The 16,434-nt window shown below is 41.5% G+C and overlaps 1 protein-coding gene across 1 annotated transcript in view; it reads right to left on the bottom strand.

The window, feature by feature from the left end:
- Positions 1-14,540, bottom strand: part of TBX19 (T-box transcription factor 19) — a 32,927-nt gene extending 18,387 nt beyond the window's left edge. The window contains exons 1-3 of the mRNA XM_010371772.2: positions 14,318-14,540; positions 3,410-3,674; positions 1,823-1,957 (exon numbers count right to left, since the gene is read on the bottom strand). Of these exons, the coding sequence (XP_010370074.2) occupies positions 1,823-1,957; positions 3,410-3,674; positions 14,318-14,520 (603 nt within the window). The 5' untranslated portion in view covers positions 14,521-14,540. The remainder of the gene's footprint in view (positions 1-1,822; positions 1,958-3,409; positions 3,675-14,317) is intronic.
- Positions 14,541-16,434: the final 1,894 nt, after the last annotated feature.

Here is a 16,434-nt window from a genome sequence, read left to right as displayed (position 1 = left end):
AGGCTGGTCTGGAACTCCTGACCTCATGATCTGCCCGCCTTGGACTCCCAAAGTGCTGGGATTACAGAAATGAGCCACCACGCTCGGCCAAGATCTTATTTTTTTTAACCTATCAGACTGTCAAAGATAACAAAGATTGATAATAGTGTTGATCATGGTGTGGGGGCTATAAATAGAGTTGCCGTTTTGAGGGAAGCAATTTGGCCATATCTATCCGTTTCTAGGTATTCACCCATGCAAGCAAATGACAGATGCACCAGGATATTCATTGCAGCATTATTTATAATAGAAAATAAAGGGCTGGGTGCGGTGGTTCACACCTGTAATCCCAACACTTTGGGAAGCCGAGGCGGACGGATCACCTGAGGTCAGGAATTCGAGACCTGCCTGGCCAACATAGTGAAACCCTATCTCTACTAAAAATACAAAAATTAACCAGGCGTGGTGGTGCACGCCTGTAGTCCCAGCTACTTGGGAGGCTAAGGCAGGAGAATCGCTTGAACCTGGGAAGCAGAGGTTGCAGTGAGCCAAGATCACACCACTGCACTCCAGCCTGGGTGACAGAGCAAGACTCTGACTCAAAAAAAAAAAAAAAAATTAGCCAGGCGTGGTAACAGGTGCCTGTAATCCTAGCTACTCAGGAGGCGGAGGCAGGAGAATCGCTTGAACCCAGAAGGCAGAGGTTGCAGTGAGCCGAGATCATACCACACAACAAGAGTGAAACTCTGTCTCAGAAAAAAAAGAAAAAGAAAAAAAGAAAAGAAAACAGTTGGAAAGCACTTAAATGTCCATTGGTGGGGGGCTGATTATGTGAAATAGTGTATTCATACAACAAAATATTCTGCAGGCATTACAGAAAAGGAGATATATGTAGGTGTAATTACATAGAAAGGTAATCATAATGCACTGTTAAATTGGAGAAAAAGAAATTTGCAGATTAATAATATATACAACATGAGCCAATTTATGTGAGGAAATCTACATTCACATATATATTTACAAATACATAGAAAAGTCGTCAAAAAAACACACTCTAAGTAATTCTTCGTCATGTCCATGGGGAGTGAGGTTCCAAAACCAGAAGAAAACAGTACAGCTTTACCTTATGGTCTTCATGTTTACTTTATATACTTCTGTACTGTCAGTTTATTATGTGTTTTTAAATAAATAAATATTATCTTTAAAGAACATTTTTAAAGTTTAATCAAAAAGAATTCAACCCTCTCTGGGTTCTTCTGATAATCATCAAAGCATGTGAACGGACCCAAAGCAGCTCACAGACAGGCCAGGCGCTAACCACTGAGCCCTCACAGCCAGGCGGCTCAAGTCACTGGGCAGCAGCAGACTTAGCTGTGCTCAGATATTGAACATTAACAAGCAGGATTGATAGCATAACAAAACCCAAGGGAGGGTGCATGTTTGGATCACTTGCTACAGACTTGCTTCTAGAGCAGGAGATCTGACAGTCCCTGCCCAATTGTACCCATTCAAGACACACTCAACTCTGCATGGGCCAAGGTCACATAGGGGCCTGACAACAAAGACTCCAGAGTTTCAACAGAACTCAGGCGTTTCATGACAATGCACAGCTGTGCCTTGTTGGCATCAGGAGAGCACATGCTGGTGAGCCTTTAGCAAACAGGCAAGAGGGAGGAAGAGCAGCTACTCCATTGTTTAACTTCATGTCTACTGAGTGTATCCAAATCCTGGAAAACCTACCTTTTATCTATAAGGACTCCCCTACCTCCCATCCTGCCATGATCTCCCAGGTGACAGTTACACACACACACACACGCACACACACACACACACACACTCTTACCTCCTCATTCTGATACGCAGTCACGGCTATGAACTGGGTTTCAGGGAAGGAGCAGTTCGTTACCATTCGATGGGCACTTCCAACACGCACTATGTGAACCTGGGGTTCATACTTATGCAGAGAATTCAACATTATCTGTCGAGGCAGGAGAAGAGAAAGAGGAGAAAAGCAAAGCCCCGCGTATCGCAGGTGATAAATGAGCCAGCATCTCCAGTTGGTCCCAAGCTCAGCACCACCCCAGTTAGGGACACACATTTCAAATCCTAGGCCACCTGAGCTGCCACCACACCTCTAAGAAACAAATGAAGGGAATTTTCCAGAAGCTCCAGGAAGCATAACATTGAAGCCTTTACAAGGGTGAGGGGTGGGTTGTCAGAGAGAAGTTATTCTTAAGAGTTTTTCGTTTTCTGACAAAATTTTGGCTTCCTTTTTTCCTTCCCCTATTGGTTTTCCGTTTTCTGACAAAATCTTGGCTTCCTTTTTTCCTTCCCCTATTTTCAGCACAACAATGTGGATTTCAATCTATCAAAATATATTGTTTGCCTTTTTTTTTCATTTGAGGAATCCTAATAACTCAAAATGCTGACAATAGGTGCATTTTCCAAGTGACGAAAGAATAGTGAAATCTGACATCTGACGGTTACACTTTCTGTGAGTCAAATGAAAGGTGTAATGACAGTCTCCTGCTGTGAAATCTGGTAGGCAGTAACAATTCACTGTTCCATTGCCCGTTTTAATAAGGAACTGGAAGCTTCTGAGTACCACACAGACTCAGGTAGTGTTACCTCTGGACACATGAACTCCTATGGTCCCTGCCATCTAAGCACAGAGATCAGAGAAGGGGCACATGGGCACAGGGTGGGAGGCTAAGGGAAAATCAGACACGCAGGTGGGGAAGAGAAGAATCCAGACCCTTTCCTCCCATCCGTCTCCAATCCCCAGAAACCGCCTACATTATAGAAAGTAACTAACAACCTTCCATAGCAGACTAGTATTCACAATCCTAACACAGAAAACAAGAGGAAAAAGCCCCAGATGCTTGTTTACTCTAATTGGAGACCTGAAATAAAACCTTCCTTGTTTAAGGAAGGTTTGTTTTGATTTTTTTTTCTGAAAAACCAAAGCTGATTCAATATTCTATTGATAATTATCATAATGCCCAAGTGGAGGTAGTAATTATTTCATTTAGAAGCAGCTTTTTATGAAGGTATTTGTCTATTGCCAGCATGCCACTTATACTAAAAAAGGGGAGAGGGACTAACAAAACCCTAGTACCCACAAACATCTCCCTCTCAGAGCTGGGTAAAAAGCACAGCACACAAGACAAAACTCTGAAAAGGGCCCCAGTGATTAAGTAAACCACTGCTCTCTCACTCTCTTAACATCAGGAAGTCCATTAAAAACTGAAAGCACCAATTAAGAGCTGTTTATTCTTGTTTACATTTGGACTCCAGGGAATAATTGGCTTCTGTGGGAGAAGAGGCTGGTGAGGACACCTCTAATTGCCTAAATGCACCCTTGATATTTCTTGATTGGTGTTGTGGGGAGGCTGGAGTGGGTGGCCAGGCCTGCCCGCCTCATTCATACCTGCCCGCCTCCATTGAGCTTGTTGGTCAGCTTCACTTTGCTGAAGGAGATGGGAGCTTTCATCCAGTGGGCCCCAAAGTTGGGGGAGTCTGGGTGAATGTAGACGCAGCTGTGGCTGGAGACCTCTGGCTTGCCAGCGGGCACCCATTCCCCATTGACGTACTTCCAGCGGTGACTGTCCGTAGGGACAAAGTCCAGCAGGAGGGAGTACATGGCATTGGGGTCCAACCCTGTGACACTAATCTTCAGGACTGGAAACATCCGTCTAAAAGGAAAGGGAGAAACTTAGCCACAGGAGGGACGTTAGAGGAACTCTCACCTTGTCCAGGGGCCTCTCAATACTGAGGCTTTCCGTGGAATGCCCTGTGAGGAGGCCAAACGAACAGGGCCCAAGTCCACAATTCCAATGCTACTAGAGCTTCTTTTTATAAATGAATTTAATACTAAGATTTCACTTTAAAACATGCTCCATTTTAAAGGCTGAAAACCACTGATGGAGTCATTTGACACAACAGGAACCTGAAGCCCAAGATGTATCAAAGGCCACATCCCCACATAAAGCTTTCTTCAAAGATTTCCCACTGGCACACTGATGCCACGGACCAGCCCTTCCCAACCTCATAAAGAACACTATTCCTAAATAATAGTAATCGCATTTATAGCAAAACATGCCAGCCTGGGCAACATAGTGAGACACCCCCATCTCAAAAAAAAAAAAAAAAAATTAGCTGGGCATGGTAGTCCCAGTTATTCGGGAGGCTGAGGTGGGAGGATTGCTTGAGCACAGGAGTTGGAGGCTGCAGTGAGCTGTGATGGTGCCACTGCACTCCAGCCTGGGTGACAGAGTGAGATCCTGTCTCAAAAAAGCAAAAACAGGGTTACATGGTAAAGTAACTGACAGGAACTCTTTACAAAGTGAGACCAGTTCTTTCCTCCAGGGTGCCTCAGGGCCTTTAATATACCCTTGTACACCATGGGACTTTTTGAAGAAAGCGTGGGAATGTGCACACCCTAAATGTATGTGACAGTGGGATTATCATTTAGCTAAGCATTTTATGAGAATTTGTGTCCAAAGAACACACTTTGAGACATGTGGATCTAGATTCATCGATCCTTCTTCTACACGCTAGAATAATACAAGTTTAATAGTTTAATACAAGAACAATACAACAAGTATACTCTCACAAATATTTGGAGAAACTATCCAAGTAGCTGGCTTATAAGTCTGGAACATTTTCATCATCCCAAAAAGAAACCCCATGGCCATTAGCAGTTACTCCCTATTTTATTTAGACTTTTTTTTTTTTTTTCCAGACGGAGTCTCTGCTTCCCGGGTTCAAGTGATTCTCCTGCCTCAGCCTCCAGGAGAGTAGCTGGGATTACAGACATGCGCCACCGTGCCTGGCTAATTTCGTGTTTTTAGTAGAGACAGGGTTTCACTATGTTGGCCAGGCTGGTCTCAAACTCTCAACCTCAGGCAATCCACCCGCCTCAGACTCCCAAAGTGCTGGGATTACAGGTGTGAGCCACCACACCCGGCCTCTATTTAGACTTCATATCACCAGAAAAAAAAGCAGAGAGAAGTAGTTTCTGCCCGCTAGGCAGGAGAGAGGCAGAGTTGACGTCCTTTGTGCTTCCAACTCTAAAGTCACTGCCTAAGGTAAGATTCTGGAGCCAAAGCAAAACCAGGCCAGCCGAAGGGCTTGGGTGTAATGGTAATACAGCCAACACTTACAGAGCACTCACTAGGTGCCAGGCATGGGAATAAGCACTTTACATGAACTAACTCAGTGAGTTCTTCACAACAGCTTTATGAGGCTGTGTTGGTGTGTTCAAGGAGAGAAAATTAATTTAAATGGGAGGCTAGGACAAGTATATAAATTAAGTAACATTTCTAGGGAGAAAAATGCATCAGATGATGCATTCCAAATCCAGGTCTTCGCTGAGAACTTCATTATCCACCTCAACACTCCTCGTCCCTTAGTGAGATGATTGCACTTTTACATTAACTAAAAAGATACACCTCCTCTAGGGAGGCTGCCTGTGTGATGTAAAATCTTTATGCTGCATTTTCTTTTGTTCTTTCTTCAATAGAAGGATTATTGTCTTATTTTCTACTATCAGATTAATTCCCTTTTACAATATATTTTAATGTTTTCAGTTATCTTAATAATATTGGCCAAGTGTAGAAAACAGAAGGATCCTGAGAACACAAATGCCATTTGCAAAGAATCATAAAAGTAGGCATCAGAAATGATGCTAGAGATTATATAGGGTTATTCTGACAGCCAGCAGTCAGACCTGTTTATATGAGGAATACGGAGACACGGTCTCTGTGTTCTGGTCCAGTGCTTCTTCTGAAGTACTAAAGTTTACTTTTTATTTTATTTTAAAGAAAACACAAGAGTGGCATGTGTATAATTGTCATTTTGCATACTAAAGTTAAAAAGTACCAAAGGAGTTTAAGACCAGCCTGGGCAACATGGCAAAACCCCATCTCTATACAAAATACAAAATTTAGCCAGGCATGGTGGTGCACACCTATAGTTCCAGCTATTGGGGAGGCTGAAGCAGGAGGATCACTTGAGCATGGGAGGTCGAGGCTGCAGTGAGCTATTATCACACCACTGTACTCCAGCCTGGGTGACAGAGTGAGACTGTGTCTCAAAAAAAAAAAAAAAAAAAAAAAAAAAAAAGGTACCAAAACTTTTCTCAATAAGACTATATGGTACACATAAAAGTAAGAGAAAAAACATATAATGTATTACTCATGCACTAAACTGCCAGAATAATGATGCAATTGTTCAAGCATGAGAGCATGGCTGGTGTCTTCATGATAAGAAATGTCAGGACGTTTCATAAAGTTCTGACTTATGATTTAAGAAATTACTTAATGCGCTGGGTGCGGTGGCTCAAGCCTGTAATCCCAGCACTTTGGGAGGCCGAGACAGGCGGATCACGAGGTCAGGAGATCGAGACCATCCTGGCTAACACGGTGAAACCCCGTCTCTACTAAAAAATACAAAAAAAACTAGCCGGGCGAGGTGGCAGGCACCTGTAGTCCCAGCTACTCAGGAGGCTGAGGCAGGAGAATGGCATAAACCCGGGAGGCGGAGCTTGCAGTGAGCTGAGATCCGGCCACTGCACTCCAGCCTGGGCAACAGAGCGAGACTCTGTCTCAAAAAAAAAAAAAGAAAAGAAATTACTTAATGCAAGACACTTTCATTTGTTTTATTTTTTTTAAAAAAGTGTCTGACTGTTACCCAGGCTGCTTTCAAATTCCTGGGCTCAACTCCTACCTCAGCCTCCCAAAGTGCTGGGACTACAGGTGTAAGCCACAGTGCCTAACTGCAAGATTGTTTTTCTAGTGATAATAGTTATCATGTACAGTCAGACCTCCACATTCCCACGGTCTGCATCTGTAGATTCAACCAAATGCAAATTGAAAAATTTGAAAAGAAATAATACAACAATAAAACATAATACAAATAAAAACAATACAGCATAACTATTTACATAGCATTAACATTGTATTAGGTATTATAAATAATCCAGAAATAACTTAAGCATACGGGAGGATGTGCATAGGTTATATGCAAAATATTCTAGTTCATTTTATGTAAGGAACTTCAGCATCCTCAGATTTTGATATTTGCAGGGGCCTAGAACCAATCCTCTGTGGATGCCAAGGGATGGCTGTACTGAATTTTACTCTGCACCTAGGACTTTGCGTAGGTGAATATTTCACTTAAGTGAAATATAACTTAAGTCTTACTTCACCCACAGGAGGTTATTATGCCAATTTTATAGATGAGGAAACTGGGACTTAGAAAGCACACATTATGTTACATTCACCACTCCTTTTTTTTTTTTTTTAACTTTGTTTTCCTTTCTTATTAGCTTCTCAAAGGCTAACATGGCTGAGCCACAGTGAAAGGAAAAGTCCCCCTCAATGTTTTCCCACATCTTAATACCTACTTAGAGATTTATCTGCCCATTTGACAAATGGTTTTTCAGTACCTGCTCTATGCCAGGAACTGTTCTAGGTGGGGATTCAATGACAAAAATTGCAGACCCAGTATCCTCTTGCTCATGAAGCTTACATTCTAACAAAGAAGTCAGGCAACAAAAATGTCAATAAATTTTTGTTGTTTCTTTAACATATAAGATCATTTGGGGCTGGGTGTGATGGCTCATGCCAATAATCCCAGCACTTTGAGAGGCCAAGATGGGAGGATCACTTGAGGCCCAGAGTTAGAGACTAGTCCAGTCAATTTAGCAAGATCCCTATCTCTATTTAAAAAAAAAAAAGATCATTTTAAATTGCAAGAGTGCCATGAAGGAACTAAAATGCACTATGTCACAGAAGGAGACTAAAGGATGAGAAGCTACGTTAGCCAGATCTGAACAGGAAGTGACATCTGAGCTAAGACCTAAATAATGAGAAGGAATGACTCATGCAAAATGTTAGAGGAGGTGCACTTAGAGGCAAAAGAAATAGCAAGTACAGTGGCCCTTAGATTTAAATAGCCCCACTCTATTCAGAAACTAAAAGAGAAGACCAAAGTGGCTGAGGCAAAGTGAAGGGAAAATTCCAATTACTATCCTCACTGCTAATAGGTTAGAGTGCCCTCTTCTTAACTCTCTCAACTGTATTATGTGAGGTCTCATAAAGAGTGTAGCATGACTTTTCATTCCAGAATAAGAAAATGTGTAATGGCTTTCCATCTTTCGTGCTATGGTCAGAGCTGTACCTGGTATTTCAAAGAAGCCATGATCAATGAAAAGATGCTTAACATCATTAGCCATCAGAGAAATGCAAAACCCAAACTACAGTGAGATGCCACTTCATGGCCACTAGGATGACTGCAATACAAAAGGCAGACAATAAAAAGCACTGGTGAAGATGTAGAGAAATTGGAATCCTCATACATTGCTGACAGGAATATAAAACGATGCCGCCACTTTGGAAAATAGTCTGGCAGTTCCTCACCTGGTTAAATATACAGTTTCTCAATAATCCAGCAATTCCACTCCTAGGTATATACACAAGAAAAAATATAAACATAGTTCCACGCAAACATTTGTACACAGAGGTACATAGCAGCATTATGCATAATAGCCAAAATGTAGAAAAACCCAAATGTCCATGAAGTGATGAAAGATAAATAAAATGTGTTATATCCATATAATGGAGTATTTGTCAATAAAAAAGATGAAGTGCTGATACATGCTACAACATTGATGAACATTGACAACATTACACTAAGTAAAAGAAGTTGTTCACAAAGGACCACGTATTGTGTGATTCCCAGGATATCAAATGTCCATGATATGAAATAGGTAACTCTACAGAAACAGAAAGTAGATTAGTGGTTGCCAGGGGCTGAGGAGGTGATGGCTAAGGGTGCAGGGCTTCCTTTTGAAGCAACAAAAATGTTCTAAAATTAATTGTGGAGACAGATGCACAACTCTGTGAATTACTGAGAACCACTAAACTTATACACTTCAAATGGATGAGCTGTATGGCATGTGAATTACATCATCATAAAGCTGTTAAAAACAAAGAAGTCACGGTGTCTTGTCTCTTAGAAGGAAGATATATCTGGGAAATGGTAGAATGATTAATTGCTCTATTTTCTTTAGTATTCCATTTGCCAAGAACTTTATAATTTTTTTGTTTTTATCACTACATAAACTGAGAAAAGATGTATTTTTAATCCATTCCCTATTTTAATACATTTTTTAATACATTCCCTATTATGGCAATGAGGAATAAATAAAAGTCAGTCAATTTGCCTAAGGTCTTGTAACTGGGACTGGAACTAACCCTGCCTCCAAGACAAGTTCCCCTCTTCCCACCCCACTTTCCCCTCTTTTTTTTTTTTTTTTTTTTTTCATTTTTTTATTATACTTTAAGTTCTAGGGTACATGTGCATAACGTGCAGGTTTGTTACATATGTATATTTGTGCCATGTTGGTGTGCTGCACCCATCAACTCGTCAGCACCCATCAATTCATCATTTATATAATGTATAACTCCCCAATGCAATCCCTCCCCCCTCCACCCTCCCCATGATAGGCCCCAGTGTGTGATGTTCCCCTTCCCAAGTCCAAGTGATCTCATTGTTCAGTTCCCACCTATGAGTGAGAACATGCGGTGTTTGGTTTTCTCTTCTTGTGATAGTTTGCTACTTTCCCCTCTTTTGTCTCACAATGACAGGGATGCATTATCTAGGGATCCAGTAACTAACTGATCTGTGATTACCACTCATGATCAGGCTTTATTTTCAGGAATGAACTGCACTTCCAATCAAGGTGATTTTTTTCCCCATTTTTTTCCTAGATGTAGCTAACATAGAGAAACCCAGAGTCTGAGGGATAAGAAATATGTAAATCAGTCCCTAAGTAACAGCATAACTTCACTTAAACCACCCTGGAGAGAAAGCCTCCTTGGAGATAAAGAAAGGAAAATGTGGCAGGGTAAATAAGCACTCCTCAAGAAAACTATACCTGAAGAACCACAGGTGGTTGGGCTTTGCCCGTAAACTGTTTGGCTTTTATTATGAGACCAGCTTTCCAGTTTTATTTCACTGACAGGGTATCTCCAGAAGCCAGTGCTGCTGGAGCAGGACTGTGAGGTTTGCAGGAAGAAAGGGGGGCAGAGATGAGGCAGATTTTACAGGTGGGGGAACAGCAGAGATGGTTAAAAGCAAATTCAAAAAGTTAAACTTGTAAACACTGTCCTCCATCTCTCCACAAAACTCTACTATTTATCAAATACTCATCAGAACTTTCAAAGGGGTGTGTGTGTGTGTGTGAGAGAGAGAGAGACACACACATGGTGCATGGATGCTGACATTTATATGAAGGTGAGCAGGCATAAGAATAGCAACAGGTGTCAGTTAAAGATAAATAAACAAAAGGAAAAAAAGAGCAGCTTTAGGGAAGCAAGGTGGCCCGGTTAGCGGCAGATTATCACAAATGCATATGATCTTCTTGAGGTGTAATTTTAAAGTTCAGAGAAAAATACTCATGGGCTATAGGGACATGGAAATGTATTGGCCTGATGTGCAACCTTACTTTTCTCCTCTCTTGTACTGCCCTTACTGGAGACTATGACCATCAACTTGGTGGCACTGCACCAATACCCCTTAATCACTGACAAATTTAAACTTAGTAATTCCCACCTCTTATTTTATGATAACAAGAAATATAGCATTTCTGCCTTATGTGAAAATATTACAAGAAAACAAAAGCAAGAGATTTGATTTTTTTTTTTTTTTTTTTTTTGAGACACAGTCTCACTCTGTTGCCCAGGCTCGAGTGCAATGGTGTGATCACTGCAACCTTGACTTCCCCAGGGTCAGGTGATCTCCCACCTCAGCCTCACAAGTAGCTGGGACTACAGGTAGGTGTCACCATGCCCAGCTAATTTTTTATATGTTTTAGAGAGACAGGGTTTCTTCATGTTGCCCAGGCTGTTCTAAAACTTCTGAGCTCAAGTGATCCACCTACTTGGGCCTCCTGGCTAATTGTTTAAATTTTCTGTAGAGAAGAGGTCTCCCTACATTGCCCAGTCTGGTCTCAAACTCCTGGGCTCAAGCAATCCTCCCACTTCAGCCTCCCAAAGTGCTGGGATTACAGACATGAGCTGCCATGCTAGCAAGCAATTTAATTTATTTACCTCTGAAGTCTGAAATGAATTCTTTCTGCGAACTAAAGTATAAGTTTCCAGCTTAAAGGATGGACATGAAAGGAAATACTGGCTGGATACACAAGAGATGACTCAAATGAGCTCTAAGGAGGTCTTATACTTATTACTGTTATATCTAAAGGACTATTAACTACAAATAACTAAAAGTTTTCCATTTTAAAAAGAGAGGGAGGAAGAAAAGGAGGAAAGGGAAAAGAAGTAGTAGAATGGGGGAGGGAAGAGAGAGAAAGAAAAGGAGGAAGGGAGAGAGAGAAAGGAAGGAAAGAAAGGAGGCCAACATCAGGATCCCAGTTTCTGGAGATAATTCCATGTTTTTCAGGGAAAAGCTTTTCTCTTTACAGCTTCTGATCAACGTCAGAAGCAAGCTTCCTATTTATATATATGAAAGTAGATCTCCACTTGACAATGAGTCTTTTCACTCTTTCATCAGCCCATCTTATGCTATTGCAAGATTTGCTATTTTAATGCAGAACAATGACACCTCAAGTGTACAGGAGTTATCACCCCAAATGATGCTTTTTAAAAAGTCAAGGTGACAATGTCAATGAAAAAGGGCCCAGGTCACAATGTGAATGAAAAAGGCTAGGACTGGGTAATCATACCAGGAACATTCTTCTCCACAGGGAAGGGCCACAAATCTACCTGCATCAGGCGTGGGAGTCGATGTGGAGGGCAAGGATCTGAAGGAGACACAGAGAGTCTATAGATATAGGAGAATGAGTAGAAAGGAGGCATTGAGGAATAAATGGTTAGGGAGAAAAGAAAGAAGGAAGAAGGGAGTAAAGAAGATGAAGCAAGAAAGATGTCTATATTCACAAAGGTTAAGTGTGACTAATAGTTTAATCTGAGAAACTAAGAAGTTGGGAGTAATTTCACACCAAGTTCATTCATTATTAAGTACGTCAATTTCTTATGGACTTGTCTTCCCTTCTTTAATCAAAGTATAAAGGGAACTTTCTATCTCCTGGCAAAATCTTGACCCTAAAGGGCTCAGAGAACTTAGGAGAATTTAAGAAAAAGATTTCATTTACAGGAAGAGGGGGAACACAGCAAGACATCCATAGATAAGAACAACCAAGTTCACCGCAGTTAGACTTCTTCTACAAAGAATATTGTTCATGTAGCTAATATTAAATGACTTTAAAGATGAAGGATTTTGTTTTGCTTTTTAAAGACAGGGTCTCACCATGTTGCCCAGACTGCTCCTGGGCTCAAGGATCCCTCGCCTCAGCCTCCTGTGTAGCTGGGACAACAGGAGCAGACCACCACGCTGGGTTAATGTGAAGTATATTACATTTTAAATAGAGTGGAAAATTATATAGGCAATAAAAGGCAAGATAAAATGTTTCTTAAATGGTAAAAGTACATTCCAATGTAACATATTTTAAATTGGAATTTATAATGGTTTCAGAAACTTTTTTTTTTTTTTTTTTTGAGACGGAGTCTCTCTCTGTCGCCCAGGCTGGAGTGCAGTGGCCGGATCTCAGCTCACTGCAAGCTCCGCCTCCCGGGTTCACGCCATTCTCTTGCCTCAGCCTCCCGAGTAGCCGGCCCAGAAACTTTTATTATTTATTCCTTATTGAAATAGATGAACCATATATTTACTTGGTGATTGTACTTATTTTTACCTTAATATATGGCCAATTTGACAGCCAAATCAATAGCATGAGGCTAGGTATTAGTGTAATTAGTATCCAATAATACAAAGAATAATAAGCAGAATGTTCTACCTATTGTCAGATAAAATAAACTTTTTACAGTTGCATCTTTGCCCATCTTTAAAGGGCAAACGATTAAATCCAATTAAGAATTTGGGGTAATTCTGTGAAATTAAAAATATGTTTTATGTTTTCTTCTATGAAAGAAGCTAAAAACAATGTGTAAATACAAGTCAAGAGAAGGAACAACTATAATTACAGTAGCAAATAGTAAAAGCAATAAATCTATATGAAATAAGTATGGAACCATTTTGAGAAAGAAAATATAAAAATCAAGCAAGGTTGATATTCCTGCTACTGGTATAATCACAATTTCTTGAAATGTCCTAATTCAGGTATGGTTTTCATTTTAGAACACACTTTAATGCCATGTAACAGCTCCTGAGTTCACAGCTCTCCAAGATTGACAAGAAATAGTTCATTTTCTATACTGTGCTTTATTAAAATATAGAAAACCAAGATATCAGGAATGGAAGCATTTTGCACAAGGACAAAAGCCTAACAGAAAGAAGTCCAAATGGCCTCGGCTCGTCTCTATTATCAGAATTCTCTCGAGGGTGTCATAATTAGAGTTCAGCCAAAACTAAGCCTACTGAAAATGCCTTTCAGCATTTTGTACTTTTGTGACCATGTGTATGAAAATATATGTGAACATCAGCTGAATGTTGGAGCTAGTTTGGCCAAGCTGCGAGCGGTGAGATTTTGTTTCAAAATATTTGCATCTCCTCTACGAAGTGAAATCTTCTAATATTACCTTGACAGCCCCTTAGCAGACTAGGTTTAATAGAATCTGAGAAATGCCAGCAGAGATCAGTTTCAGTTAATCCCTCAATTTGTTGCACTTAGAGGAAAAAAGGCATCTTCTCTTCTCTAAAACAGTATAATATGTTTTCATTCACTATTACTGCAACAGCTTTCACATCATCACAAACACACACAATCTCAAATGAACACTCACCACAAACACACACGGGGAAGCAGGTGAAGTGATAGGCAATGAGTTTACATTTGCCCGTTTGCTTCCAGTCTTCAACTAGTCAAACATTTCTGGCAAGTTTGCTGTACTTAGGAGGAGATTATCCAGCTTCCAAATAAAGTTGTGTTTCACCTTAACTGGACGGAGTTGGGGCTCAGGTCTGTGATAGGGTTTGCAGCTAGTCACAAATTAATATTATTTTCTGACATTTGAGTCCATTTTCCCATCCCAATGGGGTATGCCCCCCACTTTATGGTAATTACCCAGAATTTCTCCATTTAAAATGCACATAAGACAGGTGGCTTCATCCTCTGATGATCTCACAGAAATTAATTAAGTTGGCTGGAGGAAAGCCACTGGAGACAGTCCTTCCTGTAAGTATGTTTAATCAGATCCCGCCGCCTCTGAGTGAAGAGCGGCAACCTCTTCAATATTCAAGGGGTCTCATCTCTCCTGCCAAGCCCTGCCAGCCCACGCAGGGCGGCAGATAAACTCACCTGCCATTCTTGGTCACAATCATCTCATTAGTGACTTCCTTGAATCTCTGCCAGAGAGGTGCATCCTCCAGGATGATCTGAAGTTGCTTCTCCGTAGGGTCGCCTTTTTCCCTCCCTGCCTGAAGCTCGCTCTCCACCACATTGAGCAGATGAGAAACAGTGCCATCGCTGGGCTTCCGAGTGCCCAGCTCACTCATGGCCATAGGCACTTCTCGAACTTTGCCGAGAGCCGTTACCTACCTTGCCTGCTTCTAGCTTCTTCCTTCCCTCACTTGCCTGCTTTTCAAACCCACTTGAACAGTGCTTGGGGAGTGGGGAGAAGACACCCTGGCTCTTGCCTAAGCTCCTAGGATGGCACCCTTTAAAAGTCTCCACATTATACCACCAACCTGTTAAGCTTTAGTTGGGGAGCGGGGTGGAGGGAGGGGAGAGGTAGGGAAGAAAAAGCCCTCTCTTAATTACTCATTGGATCAGGTGGGAGAGAGCCTGGCTTTCCCATTGGCTGCCGTGCACAGAGTAGACATTTAAGAAGAGTACTCCATCCAAATTATCAGGCTTTTATCTTGTTGTACCTGAAGAGGTCTAATCGGTGTATTGAGGACCATTTTCCCATTAATTAAAATTATTCCAGGCCCAGACTGCACTGTCAGGCAAATCATGTTTGTGCATAAATCATGACATGTGGCACCTATAAAGAAAAGGGTCCTGGGGAGAATCGACAAACTTGATGCCAACCCAGGCTATAAGCTACTCTCCAGCATCTTAGACGAAGGCTCTGGAGAGAAGCATATATGGAAGGTCCAAGGCACTGTGCCAACAAACATGACTACTGCACCAGAGAATAAAGGAAGACACTCTGTGTGCCACTGCTCAAGGGTCAGGGCTCGGGAGAAAAGAAAAGAGCTCAGGACCTCTTTCTCCCAGGGTGTCCCCTACTCATCATCTCTCTCCTGAATGTCCCAGACTTGCTCACACCCCACTCATCTCAAGGGCCGTGCTCACCTCCTACAAATGGAGCTCTGAATGCTGTCCTTCCTCCCTAGAGTCTAGAACCCCAGTTTTTTGTTTATCTCTAGCCTTTGCCAGAGGGAGAGAAAAAAAGCAGCTAGTATCATATTAATCTCTCTAAGGAACACTCTGCCCCCAGTCAGTGAAAATAAGCTTTTTACATTATTATGCAGAGCAATTTCTATCTTTGGTCCAGAAAGGCATTATTGTTTTCTCTTTTGACAATTCATCCTTATTTTGACATTCCAGGATGAATCCCACATTCCCTGGGAAGAAACAGTCGTAGAAAGCTTTTCTTTTGCCCTCAACACACAGTACTAATGGCGAGTGAGTGGACAGTGGGTGGAAGGGACAAGAGCAGAGGAAGCTCTACCTCCTCTAGCCCCCAGCCTTGAGTAGAGCCTGGGGGTTGTGAGTTTTTCTCATGTCAATACAAAGTAAGAAAACAAGAACAAAAGGAAAACAAACCCAAAAAGGTAAGATAAAGTCAGGGTAAGGATGACAGTAAATGTATTCAGGGCCTCCTAGTGCTACATACCTATGAAGCATCACATACAGCAAGGAACAAACAGAAGCGGCCGCGCCTTTACAGAATTAACCATCTAATGGAGAAAATAAATGACATAAAGTAAACAACAACTAAGTAATTATCAGTAGTGGTAAGTCTATGAAGACTACATAAAAGGGTGAAGTGGTCGAGAAAAATGTGTGCCCAGCAGGGTAGGGAACTCCAGTTAGGTGGAGTTGTGTAGAACAGCTTCTCTGAGGAGGAGACATTTCAGATGAGACCAAAAGCTCAGCAAGGATGAGTTGGCAAAGAGTTGGCAGAGTGCCAAGCTGAAGAATTGCATGTGAGAAGCATGGCTTGAGCCAGGTCGAAATCTCCAGGGAGGCCAGTGTGACCAGAATGTGGTGGTAAAGAGAGTAGAATGAGATGTTCTTTGAGAGAGGGCCAGGTCAGATCACAGGGCCTTAGAAGTCATGATGAAGAGTTTGGATGCTCTTCAACATGAGATAGGAAACAATTGGAGAGGATTAAGTAGGAAAACAGCATGATTTGCTTTGTGTTTGCAAAAAATCTAATTGATTTGTGGAGAATAGACTAGGAA

Source organism: Rhinopithecus roxellana, chromosome 8 (assembly GCF_007565055.1).
Source record: "Rhinopithecus roxellana isolate Shanxi Qingling chromosome 8, ASM756505v1, whole genome shotgun sequence".
Classification (NCBI taxonomy): Eukaryota; Metazoa; Chordata; class Mammalia; order Primates; family Cercopithecidae; genus Rhinopithecus; species Rhinopithecus roxellana.
Note: the sequence above shows the minus strand (reverse complement) of the source record. Positions and strands in the feature narration are given on the sequence as shown.